Source organism: Nilaparvata lugens, chromosome 4 (genome assembly GCF_014356525.2).
Source record: "Nilaparvata lugens isolate BPH chromosome 4, ASM1435652v1, whole genome shotgun sequence".
Lineage (NCBI taxonomy): Eukaryota > Metazoa > Arthropoda > Insecta > Hemiptera > Delphacidae > Nilaparvata > Nilaparvata lugens.
The window spans coordinates 70,363,980-70,387,320 of NC_052507.1; the positions used below are offsets into that span (position 1 = coordinate 70,363,980).

The following is a 23,341-nucleotide window of genomic DNA, read 5'->3' on the forward strand; positions in this document are numbered from 1 at the left end:
ATGAAGAACCTTTCTCACGTGAGCTTTCTCTTTCTAGTCATAAAGTCCTTCCACTTTTAGAAAGTCACAGACGTCCCAGTCCTTTTTTGTGGATGATGCCCACATGATGCCCTTCCTGCGGTATTCAGATCAGACCCACGACCAGGTAGCGCCAGCAGACTAAAGAGTGTAACGCCTTAGGCTGGTCACACACCGATTAGTCAAGACAAGACTAGTCATGTTTAGTCACAATACTTCACATTGTTCCTTATGACGCAACTCACACTGATTAGTCATTGCAATTGGACATGACTTCATGAGCAACTATGTGAAGTATTGTGACTAAACATGACTAGTCTTGTCTTGACTAATCGGTGTGACCAGCCTAAGTCTCGGCTTTCATAACCGGCATTTACGGACATTGAAAAGTTATCGAGCTAAGGTTTGGTACCACTTGATAAGCCTGAGATGATGTGATGGATCTATGCTGAGAGAGTCATTTGTTACACAATTTATTTTGAATTATAGAATAATGTTATCTGCAAAGAAGGTTAAGCATATTGGTATACAACGTCATTAATTCAGCTGCTGTCAGCTAAACAGGCCCAGTCATAGCAGAGAGAATTGACTGCTGCTCTCGACACAGAGCAAAAACTCTACAAATAAATAACTCCATTCCCTCAACACAAGCAAACTACATCAACAGATGGTTAATTTGCTCCTGCAACTCGCGACTCTGTGGCTAGGAAACTGTGGCAATTTTTCATTAGTTTGTTCTCTCAACAAACACACGAGTGAGACATAGCGGCTACTTTTTTGTAGTTTGTTGCAAATGGAAAATTGTGGATACTTTTGTAAATTGTTGGGGTTAGAAAATTGTGGTCTTTTTGTAGTTTGTTGCAGCAACACAGTCTTGCGGATAGAAAATTGTGGCCACTTTCAGTAGTTTGTTGCAACATTGTTGTGGATAGAAAATTAAAAACTGTGGTACCTTTTTCTAGTTTGCTTCAGCAAATCACAGTTCAACAAATTGTTTCATGTAAAAAATTATTGTGGCTACCGTACTACATTGTTCAATTTTTTTGCCTTTGTTGAGAGGGTGGAAAATAGTCAAGGAGAGTGTATAGCTATATACCATCCTTGGAAAATAGTGGCAACTTTTTCCCAGGCGGGCTGATTAGCCAGCAGTCGCTGTGAATAATTTAGGATTTAATTTTGTAGCAGCCAAGTTTGGTGGTGGGGGAAGGGATGGGAAGCAATTGAGTGAACTTGCAGTTTGTAGTGTCTCACCTGTAGACCGGCGTGGAGCCCTTGAACCAGATCACTAGCGCCACTCCGTCATCTGGCGCAGACGAGCTGATGTTGCACGGCAGTTTTGCAGTGCTTCCCACCATCACTTCCACTGCAACAAACGTGGAAACAAAAAGAAAATAATTATTTTCTGACTGCAACAGAAACGGAAACAGAAATGAAATCGTTACTTCCACTGCAATGAAATTGTATACAAGAAGGAGATCAGTTATTAGCTATTTGTAAAGTCCATATTGATTTGATTCCTATGGAGGAAAGAGAGAATAGATTAGACTATTGCAATTAATCAATCAACAATAAGATCATTATTATTATTAAATTGGAGAAAAAAAATATTTTGCCAGAAACCACATCAAATCTTATTGAAGAACGATTAACTTGAGAATGAAGTTGATGTCTCTGGGTTGAGAAGCTTAGGATAATTTGAGTTTGTTCTACTTATATTCTGCTTGACTATGCTTTTTATTAAATTGAGAAAAGAATTCTTTTTGTCAGAAACTACATCAAATCTTATTGAAGAACGATTCAGTTGAGAACGAACTTAATGGCCCATATGAATAAAACCAGAGCAAATGCTCATGAGCAAGAGCATGGAGCATAAGGTTTTGCTCATGAGCAAAAGGTAGAAGCAAAAGCATTTGCTCATTTTTATATGAATAAGCTTTACCTTTTACTCTTACCTTATGCTCCTGAACTCTGGAGCAAATGCTCACGTATTTTAGAGATTTTTCATCAGCTGATTCGCTTTTGTAGCCTTAGTTTGTTTTTATAGCTCACGGAAGCGCTAAATATGCAAATAGGGTGCACAGCTTGTGTTTGCGTAGTCTTCTCTGTTTTCTATTTATGAATAGAGTTGTAGGTTAGTTGAGCTTAGAATTTTGAAATAATAACGTGAAAAAATGTAATCTCTATAATAATATTCAGCATATTCTTATAATATCAATAGCCTTCTTATAATCGTCTACACTTTCATCTTCTTAAATACCTATTTCCTATTTTGTGATGGCTATCTTTATAACAGGTAGCTTTTGTATTTATTCTTTTGTAGGAATAATGGTGATATATATCATGGTTGAATCTAAAAAGAGTTTTATAGCTCTCAACTATTGGTTGTGATCATATCTGGTATAGTTTCCTCTTCCTTATACGAATTAGTTGAGACATTTTACTATGAGCAAAAGGTGATAAGCTGCTCTAGACTAGACTCACCTTTTTTGAAGCATTTGCTTTAAAAGTTGAGCAAATGCTCTACTTTATTCATACAATTTTGAGCAAAAGCTTTTACTTTTGAGCAAATGCTCAAACTATTTTTTTGATGAGCATGAGCAGAAGGTTTTGCTCACGTTTATTCATAGAAAATGAAGCAAATGCTCCATATTTTAGAAGTATGAGCAAATGCTGAACTTTATTCATATGGCCCATTGTCTCTGGGTTGAGAAGCTGAGGATAATTTGGGTTTGATCACTTCTATTCTGCTTGTTGATTTTTTTGTTATTTGTAATGATTGCCAAAACGCTGTCATCAACCAATGCAAGATTAATAAATGGGAATGATGATCAATGGGATGAGAAGGTCCGAATAATTTGGTTTTTCTTCACTAGCTTTTACTCCCCCTTCGACATGATTTCTAGCCTCATTTGTAATTCAAAATGTTCATAAATAGAAAATTCATTGTCTTGTCGAAAATCTTTCATCAGATAATAATTCTAAATTGATCAATACAGCAAATTTTGTGATCAATAAATTCAATAAAATTGATGTACACATTGGTCAGAAAAGGCAATGTATGAATTAAGTATAGCCAACAGAAGGATACCTCATGACATAGAGTATACAAATTATAGTGAGCTGCAGTGCAGGGGTCTCTGTTCTTCTGTACTTTTTCGAAGTTTGCATTAATGTTTAATAGAGTGATGACTGTGACAATGATCAAGAATGGAACATGAAATAAATAAATGAAATAGAGAGACTTTGGTGATACTGGTTATTTAAAGGACATGATTGAAGGCATTTGATAAAAAATCAGATCAAATCAATATGATGAACAAACTTGAATTCATCAATCTCGTAATGAATGAAATTCGATTTCTAACTTACGCACTCTACTCAGCTTGTTTATAATCTCCAAGTAGAAAAATCTGGTGTGGTACACTCACACAACTTTCCTTGCTCATTGAACTGTAAGCCCCGTTCTTAAATGAGAATAATATAGGGGAATAACATAATGACGATTGGCGGCAACATAATTATTTGAAACTACGATCAGACTTCTGTATATGTGTATATATAATTGTTTTCAGAGTACTTTTTCCTTTGTGTAAATTGTGAAATTCAATGATTTTTTTTATAAATCGTCAAAACAGCTGTTCTACAGATGAAATATCTCGACTATGTGGTCTTTTTATGAACTGCTCTACCTACCTACCTCATGCACGAGAAGGAGGTTACAAAGTTCGTTTCTTAAGGATGGGGTGGACCCCCATCAGTTTCTCAGAAAGGAGACTCATGCCAGTTGATAGAGCTGATAAATAACTATACAGGGTATGAATTTGAAAAAAATCGGTCTAGTCATTTTTGAGAAAATCGTGAAAAACATGGTTTTTTAGTAACTATCCGCCATTTTTCTCAAGAATATTACGGTGCTCCTGAAGTTTTCCCAGCAATGAGTTTCATTCCAGTTGATAGGGCTTATAAATAGCTATCCATAGTATGAATTTGAAGGAAATCGTTAGAGCCGTTTTCGAGAAAACCGTGAATAACATGGTTTTTTAGGCATTATCCGCCATTTTTCTCAAGAATATTACGAAGCTCCTGGGATTTTCCCAGAAATGAAACTCATTTCAGTTGATAGGGCTTATAAATAGCTATCCATGGTATGAATTTGAAGAGAATCGTTTGACCCGTTTTCGAGAAAACCGTGAAAAACATGTTTTTTTAGTAATTATCCACCATTTTTAATTCAATTTTATTGAATTTCTTATTGTCGGATCCTCATGGTATAAGGAAGGAACTTAAGTTTGAAATTTCAAGTCAATCGGTTGATTAGGAATGGAGTTATCGTGTTCACATACATACACACATACACACACAGACCAATACACAAAAATAATGTTTTTGGACTCAGGGGACCTTGAAACGTATAGAAAACTTGAAATTAGGGTACCTTAATTTTTTTTGAAAAGCAATACTTTCCTCACCTATGGTAATAGGGCAAGGAAAGTAAAAAGCAATCCTTTGTGCACGAATTGGCAAGCACTCGATTCTTCTTAAACACTTGCCAAAAGCATGAGTGATTCGATAGCCATTAAGAACATTGACCACCCATTTTTGCTGCATCGGCTATTATCAGAATGCAGATTCCAAGAAAATATCCTAAGGTCAAGCAAGAAAGTCATTAGTCATTATAGGAATTAGATGTGGACTGGATAAATGGATTTTGTCAAGTTCTTCAACAGAAATCAAGCAAACTTTTGTCTTTTCAAATTTTCAATCAAAATTTAGCAAAACTTGGGAGGTTGAATCTCAAAAGATTATTTTCCTTTTATCTAAAAATCGATGCCAGACATCATGCTTTGAATTCTCTATTGTTGATACATGTTAGTAATTCTCCTCGGAAGGTTTTATTCCATGTGAAGTATTGTCATTCTCGACCCTCTAAACTTTGTTTATCCTGATTGAGTGAGTCAATCATCAGGGGGTAACCTCAGGGGATACGCTCCTAGCAGATCCCAGCTTCATGAGATTTATAGCTCAATCCTTGAAATATCATCTGGCATTTTTTCTAAACATTGTCATTCCCTCATTGAGGAATGAGTATGAATACAATCTATAACAGCTTCAATCATTTTTTCCAGTCAATCATTTTATTCAGTAAAATGCATTATAAAATTGGTCCGCTAGACCTAAAAGATTTTACTGCAGGTGCATATGAAATGCTCTCTGCTTTGGTCGATCACACGTTCAACTGTTGATGATTTATGATTCAATTGATGATAACTCTGGCATAAAGTCATCTTTAAGACCCAACTCTTGATACATGACACAATGGACGACGACCCAAGTCTTGCCTATTAGCATAACGCAGTAAGCCAATATCCACCCAACTTGTAACTCCAACACCCTTCACAATGGCCGCTCGCTTTAAGGCCCCTTCACACGTTCAAGACACGCGTCATCGACTGATGTCAGTCTGCGTGAAAGCTTCCGTTTGAATGCTTGTGTTTCACTATACCAAACTGCGAGAAAGCTCCCGTTTGAATGCTTGTGTTCTACCCCGCCAAACTGCGTGAAAGCGCCTATCCGAATGGCTGTGTTTCATCATGTCAGCCAGCGTAAAACATAGGAATTGAAAGCATGTATTTCCTAGACAATGTTTCCGTCATAACATTATAAGGAAGACTCCGGATCATTCATTGTCAGTAACTTGTTCAAGTGTATTGAGCAGCCCATTCAATATTGTGAGAAACTTGTCCAAGCTTGTATTGAAGAGGCTATTCAGTTGGTCTAGGATATACAAGTTTTCAGTCAGCTTTGGACAATGGACATGCATCAATAATATATCATTATTACTACAAGTTTTGATAGAAGCCTACAACCAAAATGTCAATATGCTCTAAATCCGTCAATAGAATTGATTAGAAAACATTTGAATCATGAACATATTCCAAGAATGTCATTTACTAAGTCAGAAAATTATTTCAAGTGTATCGTAATAAACTGAGAGAAAATATGAAATCATGAATAGTAATATCTCTCAAAGATGGAAAACAGTTCCATGAAAAGCCTTTAGTGAATATTCTTGTCAAATTATAGAAAATTTGAATAGTAAATCGAGGTAATTCTTCTAGAATAAAGAACAATTTTTCCGGAGAGAAAATAATTCTCTCGGGGAATGCAAGATGATTCCGTATTGGAATATAAATCTCTGTAATATTCTACAAATGTTTAATAATATTACTGACAAGGAAGATGATGTGACTTGATCCTAACGAGGATGGAATTTTGAAGATTTTGTGAATGCAAGTTGTGAAAATAATGACATAATCACACTTCTCACCCACTCATGTACGTATAAAAGTGTTGAAGAAGCCATTCTACTCTCCGTACATTATTGTATGATATAATATGACATGTACTGTGAACGGTGCATCAAGCATGATGTAGACTGTATGTCTCAATATGTAGATCAGATACTATTGTACCTGGATCCTGGATGATAATGCACTCTATCTTTCTAAATATAACTCATTCACTCGAGTTTCAAAATAGGTGAAGTTAGCTTTTATGCAGCAACATCATTCGCTTGCAAATGAGATTATTTTGTGCATTATAATTCCCATCATTTGCTATGACACTCCATGATGAAGATGACTGACACTGAATAGGATATGAAAGTTTTACGGACCAATTTTTATTTTGTGATAACCTGACTGTATCGCTGTGACTCATAAATATGTAATACAAATGCTTAATAATTTATAATATAAAACTAAAGTTTTCGTAATGGAACAATGATTTATTCTCATAATGAACCTGATATAATATTGCTTCTAAATATATGAGATGCTATCACGATATATCATTTATCAGTAGCCTATATTCTATTAATAAAGTGAACCACATATTTTTGTTTAGAATGTTGAACATGAATGTGGAAAACACTTGTGAATTTCAGAGATCAGTTCAATCGATTTTCATTGTCATTCACAATGTTACAGGATATCATTGCAAAACCTATATATAATATTGAATATTATCTCAAAATATTATTCTCAAATTTTGAGGAAAGCAGTCCTGATTGTAGACGAAAATAATCAACTATATATCATCTCTCCAAATCTCTTTTTTATTTCATCCATATCAGATCCGTATCCTCATGCAACCCATCCAAATCAGAATATTTTCATCAATACAAACCATCCTATCAAAATGTCTACCTCGATTAGAATTACACATCCAATTCAAATTCAAATTCAAAATGTTTGTATTGTCGTTAACAAAAACATGTTATTGACAAAGCCAATCTGACACAAATAAAGTTATCAGCATTGAAATAGAATTGAATTCCTCCCTTTTATTGCATAGCAATGAAGAAGATAAAATAGTGTTATTTATTTATTCGTAGATAAAATTTGAAATCATAATAATTATGAATGTGATTGGGAAAGAACAACAGACTATTCTGTTCCCAAATTTTGATAAATAATGACATGTCTAAAAAAATAGGTTATCGTTATTGAATATCACTTTGAAAGCAATATTACATCACTCTACACCAAGTCAGTCGAACACTATCGATTGAGTATTTACAGACTTGCCAAGATCGCTCCGAATGTAAATTGAATGGTATCGGGGTGTTAGCAGTTCACTTTGATGCGTCTATAAAGCAGCCATAAGTTGCCAGGTATAAAGGGCTGCTGATGGTGTGTAACAGCTAACAAGCCATGGATTCCGCCCTTCTTAATTGAGCCGAACAATGTAGTCTAGGTGACTGTGCTGTCACGTACCTAATATACAGAATCACTTCAAAATGTCACCATTGGTTGAACGGAAAACGTTGGTGTTACACTGAAGGGAAGCTGACTGTGTGAGACTCCTCGCCCCGCGATAAACTTTGTATGATTACGACATGTTTGCACAGTAAACTGCGCGATAAGGGCATGTGTGTGGTGGGGGGTGTGGAAGGGGGTAGTTGTGAAAAGAGTCACCAAAGCGAGCGGATTGACGCGACAAGACGCATTATAATATTCCCGTGTCGCCGCCGCCATTATTGTTCGCGCGTCATCAAAATCGGCGCGGCGTCTATAGTGCTAGCGCGCCAAAAGTGGATAATTACCCGCGCAAAATTTTCCCGCGCGCGGCAAATCGTTCCCTCGCCCGGGAACACTTTCCCGCCAGTTCTATTATTAGTCTCCAGTGAATGGATACCAAGATGCTGCTGATGGTAGTGCTGCTGATGCTGTTTCTGCTGCTACAGCTGATTATACTTCTTCTGCTGATGCTTCTGCTGCTTTTACTGCTGTTAGTGCTTCTGCTGCTATTGATGATTCTACTGCTGCTGCTACTGCTCTTCTACTGCTGATTCTACTGCTGCTGATTTCACTCCTACTTTTACTGCTGCTGCTGATTCTACTGCTACTACTATTCCTGCTGCTACTGCTGCTGTCTTCAATGAAACGAGCGACGGAATATGAATGAGAGTTGAGAGACGAGGGGTGAAGAAACTGGGCCAAGTATTATGTATGCGAACTTGAGGGCGGGTCTGAGTTGAGAACATAATGCTTGTCACCGGCTTTTGATAGATATTTGCTGAAACGGCAAAGGATGCTCGTGTGTTCCAGATGAGACTTGCACAAATGGTTTTTGTTTGTTCTGTGAAAAAAACTACATACTACGACACAAGAGGCAAGGATAATATTTTGAGATGAATTCGATTTTCAGTTTAGGAACATTAAATACTAACAATGTTTCTAATCCAATGATGTAATCTAATTCAATATCATGTTGGCCAGGTGTATAATGAAGCCTAATCTTATTTAGTAGTATCTTCACTCCGTGGTAAGACTATTGTTATTACTACTATAGTATAAGAATATCGTTATTCACTAATGGATTACCAATTTCCAATGAAACAGGCAATTTTATCCACTTTTTGTGTAGTTGAGAAGTTGATATTGTGGTAATTATTCATATTAAATGAAAAAGACTAAGAAATTGTTAAAAAACCACAGATGTATTGATACTTAGAAAGACCGGTTTCGGTTATTACACCATTGTCAATCTCTGATAAACTTAGAAAGACCGGTTTCGGTTATTACACCATTGTCAATCTCTGATAAACTGATGGTGTAATAACTGAAACTGGTCTTTATAAGTATCAATAAATCTGTGTTTTTTTGACAATTTCTTAGTCTTTTTCATTGAATTTTATCCACATTTGATAATAAATCAACCTCAGTAATCTTCTCTTACATACGATAATAGTTTGCTGAAGTTAATTTCAAATACCGATTCAATCAATCTAAGTTGACTTTTGAAAATAAATATCCTTAGATCTGAGTTGCCTTTTATGTGAATGGCTTAGTTGAACCATAGAGAATGTATTGCTATCTTCCCTCTATGGCTCAACTTACTTTAATCGGTGAACGGCTTCTCTTTGTCGATCATACATTGACTGTAAATTCAAGAGGTTGTATAAGTTGTATTTTTTCTTCTTTATAATCTTGTGTGGAGTGCGGTTTTGGACAGAGTGCCTGTCGCATCCACACTGATTTACTACATTGTATCACCTTTTTTTCCAAAAAATTGAAATTGAAATAGGCTTATTGAGATGCTATTAATAGCAATATTTCCAACCCAACAAGAAATGAAAAATCGATGATCCAAATATCACTTGTAACAATTTCATTGAATAGCATCAATCCCACAGTATTTATTCAGTATTATTCTGATTGAAAACAAACTCTTTCGAAAACCAGTACTTATTGGTTGAGCTGAAGCGACACGGAAGATTGAAGAAATGGATGAAAGCCGATAATAGGATGGACAGACAAGTGGAAGAGGATCGGATATTTGGATTCTGAATGTTGGATGCGAGAGCGCTTTCAAACACTATTTCCTTCTGCCTTTTTCACACTATTTCTTGCACTGCTCTCTCTCACTCTATTTCCTTCAGACGCTAGATCAGTGTCAGGACTAATCTCGGACCAGTCAAGTCCGTTGGTTATTTGGTGAGGAGGAGGATGAGGTGGAGGAGGAGGAGTCTACTCTTCGAAGCTAAGCGCGTATTTCGTCGAGTTTTCGACTGGCATCTCCATTTCATGTCTTTTTCAATTTGTCCCCAATCATTCTATTCCTTGTTGGTTTCTTTTCAGAACGTGTCGCACCCGTTCTCATGTCACCTCTCCACTTATTTCTTCTTTTTCCTCTTCTTATACTCTCTTTTCTTCTCCTTGTCAATCCTGTCGTCTTCTTCTCATTTGATTCTGCCTCTTTCTCCATCTTATATTCCCTTCAAATCATAATACTCTCGTCTTAAATCAGACTAATACTCCCTTAAATCAGAATACATTTTCATCCATTTTTACTTTCATTGCCCTATTACCATAGGAAAGGAAAGTAAAATGGATGAAAATGAGGAGGAGGCGATGAAAATTAAAGGTGACACAGTGAGAAATCTCTGATCATAAAATTTGTGTAGTACCATAGGTAAGGAAAGTATTGCTATCCGAAAAAATTAAGGTACCCGAATTTCTAAATTTCTATACATATCAAGGTCCCCTAAGTCCAAAAAAGTGTTTTCCTCCACCTACTGTCTAAAGTACTTACTTTACTCCCTGAAACATAGTACTAAACTGTCACTTTTTCGCTCTCGGTAGTAAAAAACAGAAAAACTCCCTAGGGAGGAGAAGTGACTCCATTTAAATAACATGGGAAGCATCTCTATTTTAAAACTTACATTGTAATAGGTTAGAAGGTCAAGGCTCAGATGAGAAAGCATAATAGAGGTGTCTGTCATTGAGTCAACTGAATTCAATACCACAACCAGGTTTGATCAACTCATGAAATATATGTTTGTATGATATTTTATTCTTAATATACTAATATTAATATACTAGACAATAAAAATTCATACAATTTTAAAAATATTTTATTCTATTCAAAATACCAGCCAACAAATATTTTTGATCTGCAATTCAAATCTGAACCGCGTGATCTGGAGTCAGCCATTTTTGGTAGACGCCCAGCTGATAGCCTATAATTGTTACAACTTTTGCCGATAGATAGCGCAATCGGCAGTGCCAATCAGACGACCGGTTTTTAGGTTTCAGATTTTAGGTTATGTTGTTAGGAAACATTGTCACCAATAAGTAATTTATTAAAATGATATTATTTGCAGTTTCTATAAAAAAAATGTAGATGGAGGAAAAATGTTGTGTACATTACGAGCGAAAAATACTTTTTTCCCTCAGGAAAATTGTTGCCCTCGGCTTCGCCTCGGGCTTCAAACTTTTTCCCACAGGGAGAAAAAGTCGTACTTTTCACTCTAGATATACAAATAACTATTTTGGGTATTGGTCTGTATGTGTATCTGTGTACACGATATCTTATCTCCCAATCAAAGGAATGACTTAAAATTTGGAACTTAAGGTCCTTACAATATAAGGATCCGACACGAACAATTTCGATCAAATGCAATTCAAGATGGCGGCTAAAATGGCGGAAATGTTGTCAAAAACAGGGTTTTTCGCGATTTTCTCGATACCGGCTCCAACGATTTCGATTGAATTTATACCTAAAATAGTCATTGATAAGCTCTATCAACTGCTTCAAGTCCCATATCTGTAAAAATTTCAGGAGCTCCACCCCATCTATGCAAAGTTTGATTTTAGATTCTCAATTATCAGGCTTCAGATACAATTTAAACAAAAAAATTCAAATGAAAAAGATTAAGCATGAAAATCTCTACAATTAATGTTCAGTAACATTTTCACCTAAAATTGAAAATAAGCTCGAAATTCCAGAAAATGTGATTATCCAATTGCAAACTGTTGATTCTATTAAATAATTCATTATGAAGAGATAGCAGACCTCGTGTGTCTCCAGCGTTATTGTCCTGTCACCAGCTGACTCAGATCTTTGTTTATAAGTAGTCTTGAGATGCGCGTGAACACTAGCGACAATTCAATTCTCATAACGGGAAGGAAAGTTGTGTGAGTGCGCCACACCAGATTTTTTCAATCTTTATCGTTTCTGTCTCCTTGTTTTAAGCTCTCCTTTCCTTCCTCATCTAGTCTAAACTCACTGATTTATGTATTTCTATTCCATGTGTAGGACAGTATATAGTATTCTACTTTACTATATAATACTATATAGTATTGCATACTATACCTTATACTATCCTTGAATGCTATCCACAATAACGCTTGACTGCATCCAATTATTCTATTCTTATGTTGTATATTTATTATACACTGAAAAAGAGGAATAAGATTCTACCACAAATGCTGTAGCTGCGTCACAATGTAGTTTTTATTCGCATTATGAAGAAGTTGATAGAGCCCTTACTCATATAATTAGGTTCCATTTACGAAGGAGGAAAATAAAAATTCCAATCATTTCACGGCAAGTTATTCTTCACGGGTTCTTTCAATGGGAGAATCAATATTTTGATGGGAAGAAAGCACCAATGAGTGTTTTTTGTTTGTTGAAAAAGCAGAGGTGGAATCACAAAATCAAGTTTCTTCCCTTCCAAATATTCTTAATTAAATGAGTTTCACCAAGGAAAAGCACTTCTCCGAGCGGCAGCTTTGGGCGAAATTTGATTAAATTCTTCAAAGGCTCAAGTACTATCGATAATCTATTCACGTTGTCCGACAATATAAGTTTATTGAGGTTTTCCCTTCCAAAGCAAAAAAGTAAGCCTTGAATCAGTAGCTTAATATTGAGAGCACTGGGAAGAATTTTTGCGCAATCCCCGAGAAATAAGGAAAAATTTTTGCGCAAATCCCCCTCCCCCCTCCCCCCTCCCCCTCTGCGCATGCGCAAACTCCCCCCTCTCCTCCCCCTCTCCCTCTCCTTCTCCCTCTCCCTCTCCTTCTCCCTCTCCCTATCCTTCTCCTTCTCCCTCTCCCTCTCCCGTACATTTAGATCGAAGAGGCTATGTAAACGTAATCATGGAATTAAATCGCAATTGATTCAGAAATTATTCCCAGTAAAAAACTTGTTAAAAAGAAGGGACAAGGTTTGTTGAATTTTGCAAAAAATATTTCTCATGAAAGAAATTACCAATACTTTGATAGTTTTGATGAACTAGTGGAAAGATTAAATTTACTCTATTCCTCAAAAGCTTCTGGGAATTCTGCTCATGATGTTGAGATTTCATCTATACTAGAAGAGCTCAGAGAAGCAAAACTAATTATTTAGTGTCACAATGACCTTGCATCGATTCGGACGGATTGAAACACCTACTGCTACCGCTTCAACTGCTGAGGTTTCCTGTAATATTGATGTCATAACACAGACTATAATTGATTCAATAAATCAGCAGGGAATCAGTGAAGCTGTTAAAAGTTCATTACAGAATTTTAGTGCAAATATTGATAAAGTTATCATAGAGAGAACACAAACTCTACAGAGTGCATTAGGAGAAGTGAAAAATTTATCAGATACCTTTTCAACCCAGTTGGTTAGTATTGACAAAAATAAGGTTGATAAATCTTATTTGGACGAAAAATTGAAAGCCATTTCTGATAAAATTAAAAATTTAGAGATCTTGGACAGAAACTATCTTAACACTAAACTGAAACAGCTTAGTACAGAAATTTTTACTAAAGTAAATGAAACACAACGTCAGTAATTGATAATAAATATTTAGATACTGTTTTGGAGAAATTGACTAGTAAAAATATAACTAAGGAAGAATTTGAAAAAAGATTATCTGGAATGGCAGACGCAATAAAAGCTACTATTTTTGATGGGATTAAACAATTCGTTACAAAGGATGCTGTTAATGATCTGATTAAACAAATTAATGAGCAATATGCACAAAAAACTGATTTAAAAGATTTTATTAAGAAAGATGAATTGGATCTTGCTGTTAAAAAGGTTAATGATGAACTAACAACCTTGATTACAAATTCTGAAAAAGATACTGTGATGAGACTGCAATGTTCACCCGCTTTTATAGATTATTTAAAATTATTCATTCACAAAATGGCCTACGATATTGTAAGGAATTACGCAAAAGTTAGTTTTAATATGAATTGGATAGAAGCTAAACAACATAATTTGACTGAGGAACAGGTGGGAGATTTGATTACATCGAAAATGGGTCTTGGTCAATATGCTGGGTTTGTATTAGCCCCAAAAGAAAATCTATAACGAGCGGTAACAATTTAATTGTAAGCATAGCTGGCGAGGGAAAGCAGAGCTGGCGAGGGAAAGCAGCAACGCGCGAGGAGGCCCGAGTTGGGTGAATACCAGTCTGCTACTTGTCTAAAACACATAGGAGCGCATCACCATTTCTCTCTCTCTATAACCTTGGCACGAGCGATGGATTTCACTACGTAACATCACATTAGATAAGGAAAGTATATCACGCATCGAATTGCAGCAACAGAAGGTGTCATTTGCTTTGAAACGTTTGAACGATAAAATGAGTGCTTATTTCGATTGCGCAAGCTTTAATGAATTTTCAATTGATGCAGACCCGCAAGCAAATTGGGGTTTTGACCATTTGGCTTACGATTGGTTTACTGTAACCAATGTCACATTTCCTGATAGTGGTGAAATTTGCATACACATAATTGATATTGATAGTGAAGGAGACTTTAAAGAGGTTATCAACTTGCCCAATGAGTATTCTCTAGTCTTAAACAAGCATAAACTTAAAAGTTTTCTTTCACGCTCGTGGGAACTTAATGTCAGTGGAAATCGAATTTTCCTAAGAGAACTGCACCGATATTGATGATGTTGATTTGAGCACACCAAGTGATATAGGTCTGAGAATATCTATAAATATTTTTGGAATGCTTGTCTTCTTCTTCTTCTTGCCTTCATGGATTAGGGCTTTTGCCTGTTCCGACTCACAACAGCATTCTACAAAAAATCTAAATGTTTTTGAGGAATATATTATATCTAAAATTTATAGCTTATACAAGTATAAAATGTTATTAATTTTGAATTTCTTTATCAGCTTTTCCTATATTCTTATTTGATTTCCCCTATTGCCATCTTTTCCGAGGTCTACCAATGTCTCTTTTTCCTATCGGATGGTAATTTAAAATTTTTAAAGGAAATTCTTTCCGTTGGCATTCTTATAATATGTTCCCTCCACTCGTTTCGATGACATACAACTTTTTCATTCATGTTGAAGGCACCCAATTCTCTTCTTATTTCTTCATTTCTTATGTGGTCTCGTCTGTCACAGCCCTTCGTTCTGCGTAGGAATCTCATTTCTGCTGCCTGCAGCCTGCTCTCCTGTGATTTCGTGGTGATCCATGATTCACTTCCATACAGGAGAACAGGGGCAGCCATCACTCTGTAGAACTTCATTATAGTTTCTTTCCTCGCTTTCTTCCCTAAAGTTCTGCTGATGTTACCACATATCGTAATGCTTGTTCGTACTAAATTTACTAATAGATATTCTCAGAGAGCACACTTAAAAAGCAACGCCCGCAGGTTTGTACAGCACACATAGAAAATTTCAATATAAATTTGTGAAATTTTTCTTAACTGTCGGGTGGAAAGCAAACCGGATTCACTTTAATCTGACAGTATAGCATTAGATGGATTCACTTTAATCTGACAGTATAGCATTAGATGGATTCACTTTAATCTGTCAGTAGAAATATGGATTCACTTTAATTTGACAGTAGAGAATTTTTCCTCCAAAAAGGGAAATTTTTTTTTCCCTCACTGAGAGATATATCTCTCTCTTTTCAACCCCCTCGTCCTCACTGGGAGAGGGGAGATAAGATAAGGAGAGGGAGAGGGAGAGGGAGAAGGAGAGGGAGAGGGAGAGGGAGAGGGAGAGGGAGAGGAGAGGGAGAGGGAGAAGGAGAGGGAGAAGGAGAGGGAGAGGGTGAGGGAGAGGGAGAGGGAGAGGGAGAGGGAGAGGGAGAGGGAGAGGGGGAGTTTGCGCATGCGCAGAGGGGGAGGGGGAGGGGGAGGGGGATTTGCGCAAAAATTTTTCCTTATTTCTCGGGGATTGCGCAAAAATTCTTCCCAGTGCTCTCAATATTAAGCTACTTGAATCATTTACCAATCGTTTACCAATTATGGAATATAGTCGTTATTCCGACTCCTCGTAGTACGGGGGAAGGTGAGAGAATTGATTGTTGGGTTCATAATTTTTTCTAATTTCATTATTGACTCTGTTCAATCAACCTCCCTAGTCTATCCCAAATGAATGACATTCATTACTGAAATGATTGAGATCTTTTATTGTTATGGGCCGAAGTATGGGCTAGAATATTGTGAAGCTTCAGATGTCGACTGTAAACTCTTTATGACTATTTATAATCTATTCATTGAAAATAAAAATCTCTGTTCAATTAAAATGTTGTACAGTAGAAAGAAATATTCTAGTTGTAATATTTCCTGCTTCAGAAGGAATATCCAGATAGAAATATTGAATTGTTTGTTTTAAATGTGAAAATAAAAACCTCTGTTCAATTGAAAATGTTGTACGGTACAAAGAAATATTCTAGTTTTAATATATGTCGCTTCCAGAAGGAAATATCCAAATAGAAATGTAGGATTGTTTGTTTGAAAAATGTGCAGGAATAAATTCCAATTTCTATTCTATGAACCTATTCCACTACATAGTTGTAATATATGTAGCTTCCAAAAAAATATCCGATTAGTAATATAGGATTGTTTGTATGAAAAATGTGCAAGAATACATTCAAATTTTTATTCATAGACCTATTTCACTATACTTTGAAATTGATCATCATTCCTCTCCCCTATCTATATAAATAAAAATCGAGCATCAAAATTTGACATTCAATAATTTTTTATGTGTGCACCGAATTTGATATTTTTTTTAGTTGTGTTCGTTATAATCAGGACCAGGTTTATGGCCTTTCAAATTCCTAATCCGACTCCAGGATTTTTTCCTACGGTCCTTCAAACTTCACATGTAATCCATATGGGAGAAAATTTGTGAGCTGGCCACACATAGAAATGAAAATCAGCTGTTATAATCACTGCGTCATCCAACAGAAGTCGGTAGATAGTAGACAAGAGTGTGTGTTGCTCTATAACCGTCCATATTATCTTATTATTTCAAACGCCCCGATTTAAAACAAAATGACTATTTTGTGTGTAACCATCCAGCAGTGCGGCCTTAGGTTGAAGACACATGCGCTAAAGACATTACTTTGTTTCGAATAATTGTGATGTCTTCGGTGTTTATAATAAATTGATTGAAATAAATAACTAGAATAATATGAACAATAGCATCTACTATTCAAAACTAATAAGCAAGAAGCACCTGAATGCAAAATGCCGCATCGCGCCATTCAGGTTTGCACCTCAGGTGTGCATCCAGCTAAATTTGTCATGAGATGCATCAACTATTTGGCGGTACGAAGTTCCAGAAGGGCCAGCTAGTTTTTTTATATTATTTGGTTCGAAGAATACGGTTTCTTCGGAATTCACCTTATTCATCCTCATATTTTCTTATAACCCAAACTAACTGTACAGCAAATATTGAAGCGAATATATCTCATTATCATTACAATGATGCATCCAATAAGACGTACAATAATATCTTTGAGAATAAGAAACAAAACAGTACTAAACGAGAAAATAAACTTGACAAAAATCCACCTACTATTTATATAAATACAAATTTATATGAAACAAAACAGTACTAAACGAGAAAATAAACTTGACATAAATCCACCTACCATACTATTTGACAATGATTCAAGTAAATCTACCACCATAGCAACATACACATTACTGTAGAGATGTGGGGTACATCAGCCGATAACACAATGAGTGTACAGATAAAATAGGATGGTGATACTGAATGCACTTGACGGAGTGCAGAAAATATACATTTCAAGAAAGGAAAATTATTGTGTCAACCGGAAGTGGATATAAAACTAGATGAGTCTGAACGAACTATGATTATGGCATTATAGCATAACACATTATGAACATACTGCTAGAGCACAGTTAGAATACACTATGCAGTGCATTTATGGGAATACATTGTGCTCTATGTGAGTGATACAGTCCACGCTCTATGTTTAAACTAGATAATGAACAGTTACAGTAGGTCAGTTTCCCTTATAGCAGCAATTTCGCGCAGGCAATTTCTTTTAAACCTTCGAATTTCCCGCAAATGGCGTGCATCAGTTTTCACGCGATACATTCCCTTCTCTCTCTCTCTCTCTCAAACACACATATACAGTTGCGAAACACGCGCACTCACACAAGCAGGAAAAAGAGAGAAACACGTCCGCTAACATTTAATGCGATTAGAGATCTTTTCCTCGCCAACCGCTGTTGTCTCTCCTATCTCGACTGTGGTCTCTACTACGATTCTTTTCAAACTGACAACTTTGGTCCAATGGCAAACATTGATGCTATTCCTAGAGAATCCTGACAGTGAGTTTGCGCTTCATGAGTTCATCTAATTCCACCTGAACATAAACTGATAACTTTGCCCGATCTTGATGAGGAAAAATGTTCTCCCCACGTCCACTCACTGTTGCCTCGAAATACAGTAATCGATTTTGTTGTCTAACACAATTTGAACGAAACTTTTTCCGCCTCTTGGTCCGAATAAAGGACTCACTGTGATCCCTTCGAAGCCACATACATCGCAGAATGTTGAACGGTAACGTTTGATCACAGAATACTTGACCAATGTCAACAGTGATTGTCACGTTATTTTTTATAATTAATTAACGATTAGCCTCCTGCTTGGCATCAATCGGTAGAGCATGAAAATATTTTTATAATTATAAAAATCAGGTCGTGGTTTTTAATAGGATACAGTCTCATAAAAATCTTTATAGGCCCAGATATGAGCTTCCACAAAAATACTGGTAATTTATTAAAAAATATATATTTAAAACTTATCCTATAGTATTGAGGAATAAAAATAAATCGTACACCATAAACAATTTGATACATATATTAACAATATCTCAAAAAATAAATCAGAGCAAAAATATATAGAGCGACAGAAATATATAATATAAGACAAAACAATAATCAAAATCAATAAAATATCACAGGCTAATACTATTCTTTAAGTTTTATAGCACGAAACGCTACCATGTGCTTTCATTTTTATGATCATGTGCAGTTATTTGCATGTAGCTGCGATATCAGCTTGCTAATACTTGTCGACTTGGACAATTCTATTTAGAATAAATTCTTAAAATCAGCATGATAAATTGACAAACTAGTAATCCAAATATATATATTAAATTCTATAGTTTCTAATAGATTTCTTTGTAATAAATATATTTTTTATCTCAGGGTGCGAGATTCGGCACCTGAAGGAATAAATAGAGCAATTCATCTAGTGAATCAGAGCTACATTAAATTATCGCGAATTATATTGCAGAAATTAATGAGACTATGAATGTTGTATTAATAGCCTAGATCTTAGTCTTCTTTGATTGATGGATCTTTTTGGATGTATGGATTGATTCGTTACTATCTAATAAAATACCTTTTATACTATATTTACTCGCGCAAGTATTTTTACCAAATTCTTAATTTATAAAAAACCCTTTCGACGAGCTAGCTTTGATTCTTATTTAATTTCGAAGCACTAAGGGCGCCCTATCACTATTTCAATATTTTTCACTCACGTGCCGGAATTTTCTTATGAGCTGCTGATGTCAATCCAACTCCTGGTGGTCCTGGATTATTGTAGCCGGAGTCGCCTCTTCCAAGGGGTTAAAAATTATTTAAAAATGACTTTTGCTTTATATGAGCATCACAAAGTCTTATGAGAAATTTAGTAATTCAAATTTAACTTTAAATTATTACAAGGTACAGTAAGGTATTACGCTCTATAATTTTTGGTGACCTCTCATGGTGGTAGTTGGCAGGCGAGTGCGGTTCTCGTTTCTCATTCTAACAATTTTCATTTCCGATTTCTAAATTTACATAAAATTTGAATATTCTGTTCCTCCGCCATTCAAGGCTCAAATAGACCGTACCAAAATATTAAATTATTACTTATGTTACATCTTTAATAATTTCTTTGCCTTCGGGCCATATCCAAAACATAAACTATACAACAATATTTTACAAATTCTTATCATTTGTAGAAATATATACAATTATATTTGAACTGGCTCACTATTGCCGCCTATCAATTGCCACTATTTGATTGGTGCATGCAAATTATTACAGTATTCATGCGCCCAGTAACCTCCTACTTCCTTAATACATTTAATTATTTTTGTTGGGGTTTTTAAATATGCTTTTTACATGCCAAGTAATTTTTTATAGATTATTAGTTGTTTCGTATCTTACAATAATTAGCCACGTGAGACTTTTAGTTCCTCAAGTTGCATACTATTTTGCCACAATAAATTTCTGCCAAGGTGTTTGGTCAGATTCTACGTTGTATGACTCGGTCGATCGTTAGGTTGCCGATCAGTAAATGTTTTATGCCTAACCTCAAATTTTCAATATTTTATATAATATTATATAGTAGCAAAAAATATTTTTATTCCTCTTCGGCTGTTGTACAATTTAGCCAGGATGTCTGATATTATCTAATCTTTAACGTTATCATCTTTGGCGATATTAGCCTATTACTTCACTTGGACCTATAAATCTTTCAACTAGGGATTTTTATTTATCTATCCAAATTTAAATATGTTACATGATGTGAGAGAGTCCTTGTACATGAATTGATGATGTTTTGATTAGAAATATTTTGTATCCAGGCCTGAAAAAGACCTTGTATCATGAATAAACTTTGTAATATATTCCCCTAAAACACACATTTCATGTAGGTATAACTTCAAAGAAAATATTCATCACTCAGAGAAAAAACTTCACTTATATGGGCTACATTTGTACAAATTAATAGAAACAATAAAAAAACTTGTAGTACCCTCTATTAATTAAAACTTTAACATATTTTAACGACTATTTTCGACCATAGGTAATTTTAAAGTTAATTTCTATCTGAATTGATAAATTAATAAAAACAATATAAAAACTTGTAGTACCCTTTATTATTAAAAATTTTGAAATATTCTAACGACTAGTTTTGACAATAGGTCATTTTCAAGTTAAAAATGAACTAGTCGTTGAAATATTTCAAAGTTTTTAATAATAAAGTGTACTACATCAAGTTTTTATAATGTTTTTAATAATTTATCAACACTCAGATACGAGTAACGACTGATAAGTCATGATAATATTAGTTATACAGTATACAAAAAGTCTTTTATGAAAGTATTTACGTCAAGAAGAGACAAGAATAGATTTCGTAATAACCCATGGATAACACTGTTAAATCTAGATTTGTCTTTCACGGAATAGCATTTACTCAAAATATTATTTTTATCTGATAATCTAGAGCCTCTTTCTAAGCCTAATGAGCAACAAATTTCACTTCTACAACAATGTTCACGGTGGTCAATGTACAAAGTTCTAAGAGCTGTCATAGTGTAAGCCCTGTTGTAGAAGTGAAATCCAAAATGTCCCAGATTATTGACCAACAGCACAATTCAGATTCCGTCTTCTTGTAGGCTTGCTATCGTTTTTTGTATCATAATGTCCAGTAATAGTTGAAAAGTTCAAGAATTCTGCCCAAAATATACATTTGTATAATTATTATTGGACTGAAACCTGAATTCTGTTGAATCGATGAGAGATTCATTGACCTGAAACTACAAACACCAATCAGGGGAGACTTTAGGTTTGAATATATTTGCACCCGAAGCACATTGGTAATGAAAATTATTTGCAAAAATTTGCTTCCCAGATTCTGGACACTCATAAACTTTATACTAGGCCTACTTGAGGCCTGTACAAAGCCTTTTGTGTTATATAATTTCCAGCGATACTTCCACATGTTCAAACTAGTCACACTTCTCCATTTTCGTTTCAAAAATCCGGAAGTCTCTCAGTTCCCTTGGAATCTGATATACGGATCCCAATGGGGCGAGTCCATGAAAGTTGAGCAACGATATCCAGTAGTTCACTAGTATGTAGGAATTGTACTTTCCCATAATCAACCATCACAATAGATGCCATTTTCCTTCCTTCTTTCAGGAAAATCTCTAAACGAATCTCGTCTCTCACAACAATTCTATCCATCTTTACATTTACTAGTAGTTCAGTAGTTGTGAACAGTAGACCTCGCGCTCAGTAGGTTACATTGACCTGTTATTATGTTTTCGCCACACTGCACAGAAAGCAGCTGTTTTCCAGTCCCTACGTAGATCTGAAAGACCTTGTTTGCAGACGACTCTCGTCTGACGTCAGAAAAGGGTTTCTTTCCGGCCTAGACCGGAAAACGTACTCTTTCTAGCCACCTACATGGAAGTCTGTAGTTGATAAATCATCCGCTAGATCAGGCGAGTGTCCACTTTCTTCATCAAAGTCGCCATGATTTCAGTTCGAGTTTCGAATCAAACTAATTCAGCATTCGCTTCGCAACCATTTTTATTCAATTATTTATTGTTGAACCGATTTCGAGCCGGAAAAATCTCATTTTCTGCTCTAGGTGCGAAATATACTATTTCTCAAAAATTAATGAATGATTTATCAATTAAAAATGTCTAAAAAAATCCTAAAAAACATAGAGCTTTCTGTCCTATCGTCCCGGAATGTGAGTGTGAGCGCTGTTATCAGGTCTGGCTGCCGTCGATACGCCAATCCAATCAGCCCATCAGAGAGAATTCTGTGTTTTCTCGATGTGTTGATATTAACAAAATGAACTACCATAAAGCTGATTTCCTAGAAACTTCATTTCTCACTTTTCATGATTTTAGAAATCAATTTCTTTTCAATAATATTTGTTGCAATTTTGATCATCAGATTAAAAAAGAAAAAATCTGGTGTGGTGCACTCACACAACTTTCCTTGCCGTTATGAAAATTGATCACCTGACGCTAGTGTTCACGCGCATCTCAAGCCTACTAATCCTAAGATCTGAGCCAGCTGGTGACAGGATAATAGCGCTGCAGACACACGAAGTCTGCTATCTCTTCATAGTAAATTATTTAATAGAATCAACAGTTGCCAACAGTTTGCAATTGAATAATCTTATTTTTTTGAATTTCAAGCTTATTTTCAATTGATTTTAATGCTCAATCTTTTCCACTTAAAATTTTTGGTTTATATTGTATCTGGTTTATATTATATCTAATAATTGGGAATCTAAAATCAAACTTTGCATAGATGGGGCGGTGCTCCTGAAATTTTCACAGTTATGAGACTTGTGGCAGTTGATAGAGCTTATCAATGACTTTTTCAGGTATGATCAAAATCGTTGGAACCGTTTCCGAGAAAATCGCGAAAAACCCTGTTTTTGACAACATTT

At 35.4% G+C, this 23,341-nt stretch overlaps 1 protein-coding gene across 1 annotated transcript in view; it reads right to left on the reverse strand.

The window, feature by feature from the left end:
* LOC111049693 (hemicentin-1-like) overlaps positions 1 to 23,341 on the reverse strand; it is a 440,149-nt gene that overhangs the window by 322,953 nt on the left and 93,855 nt on the right. Inside the window, exon 2 of the mRNA XM_039426347.1 lies at positions 1,270 to 1,381. Coding sequence (XP_039282281.1) covers positions 1,270 to 1,381 — 112 coding nt within the window. The remainder of the gene's footprint in view (positions 1 to 1,269; positions 1,382 to 23,341) is intronic.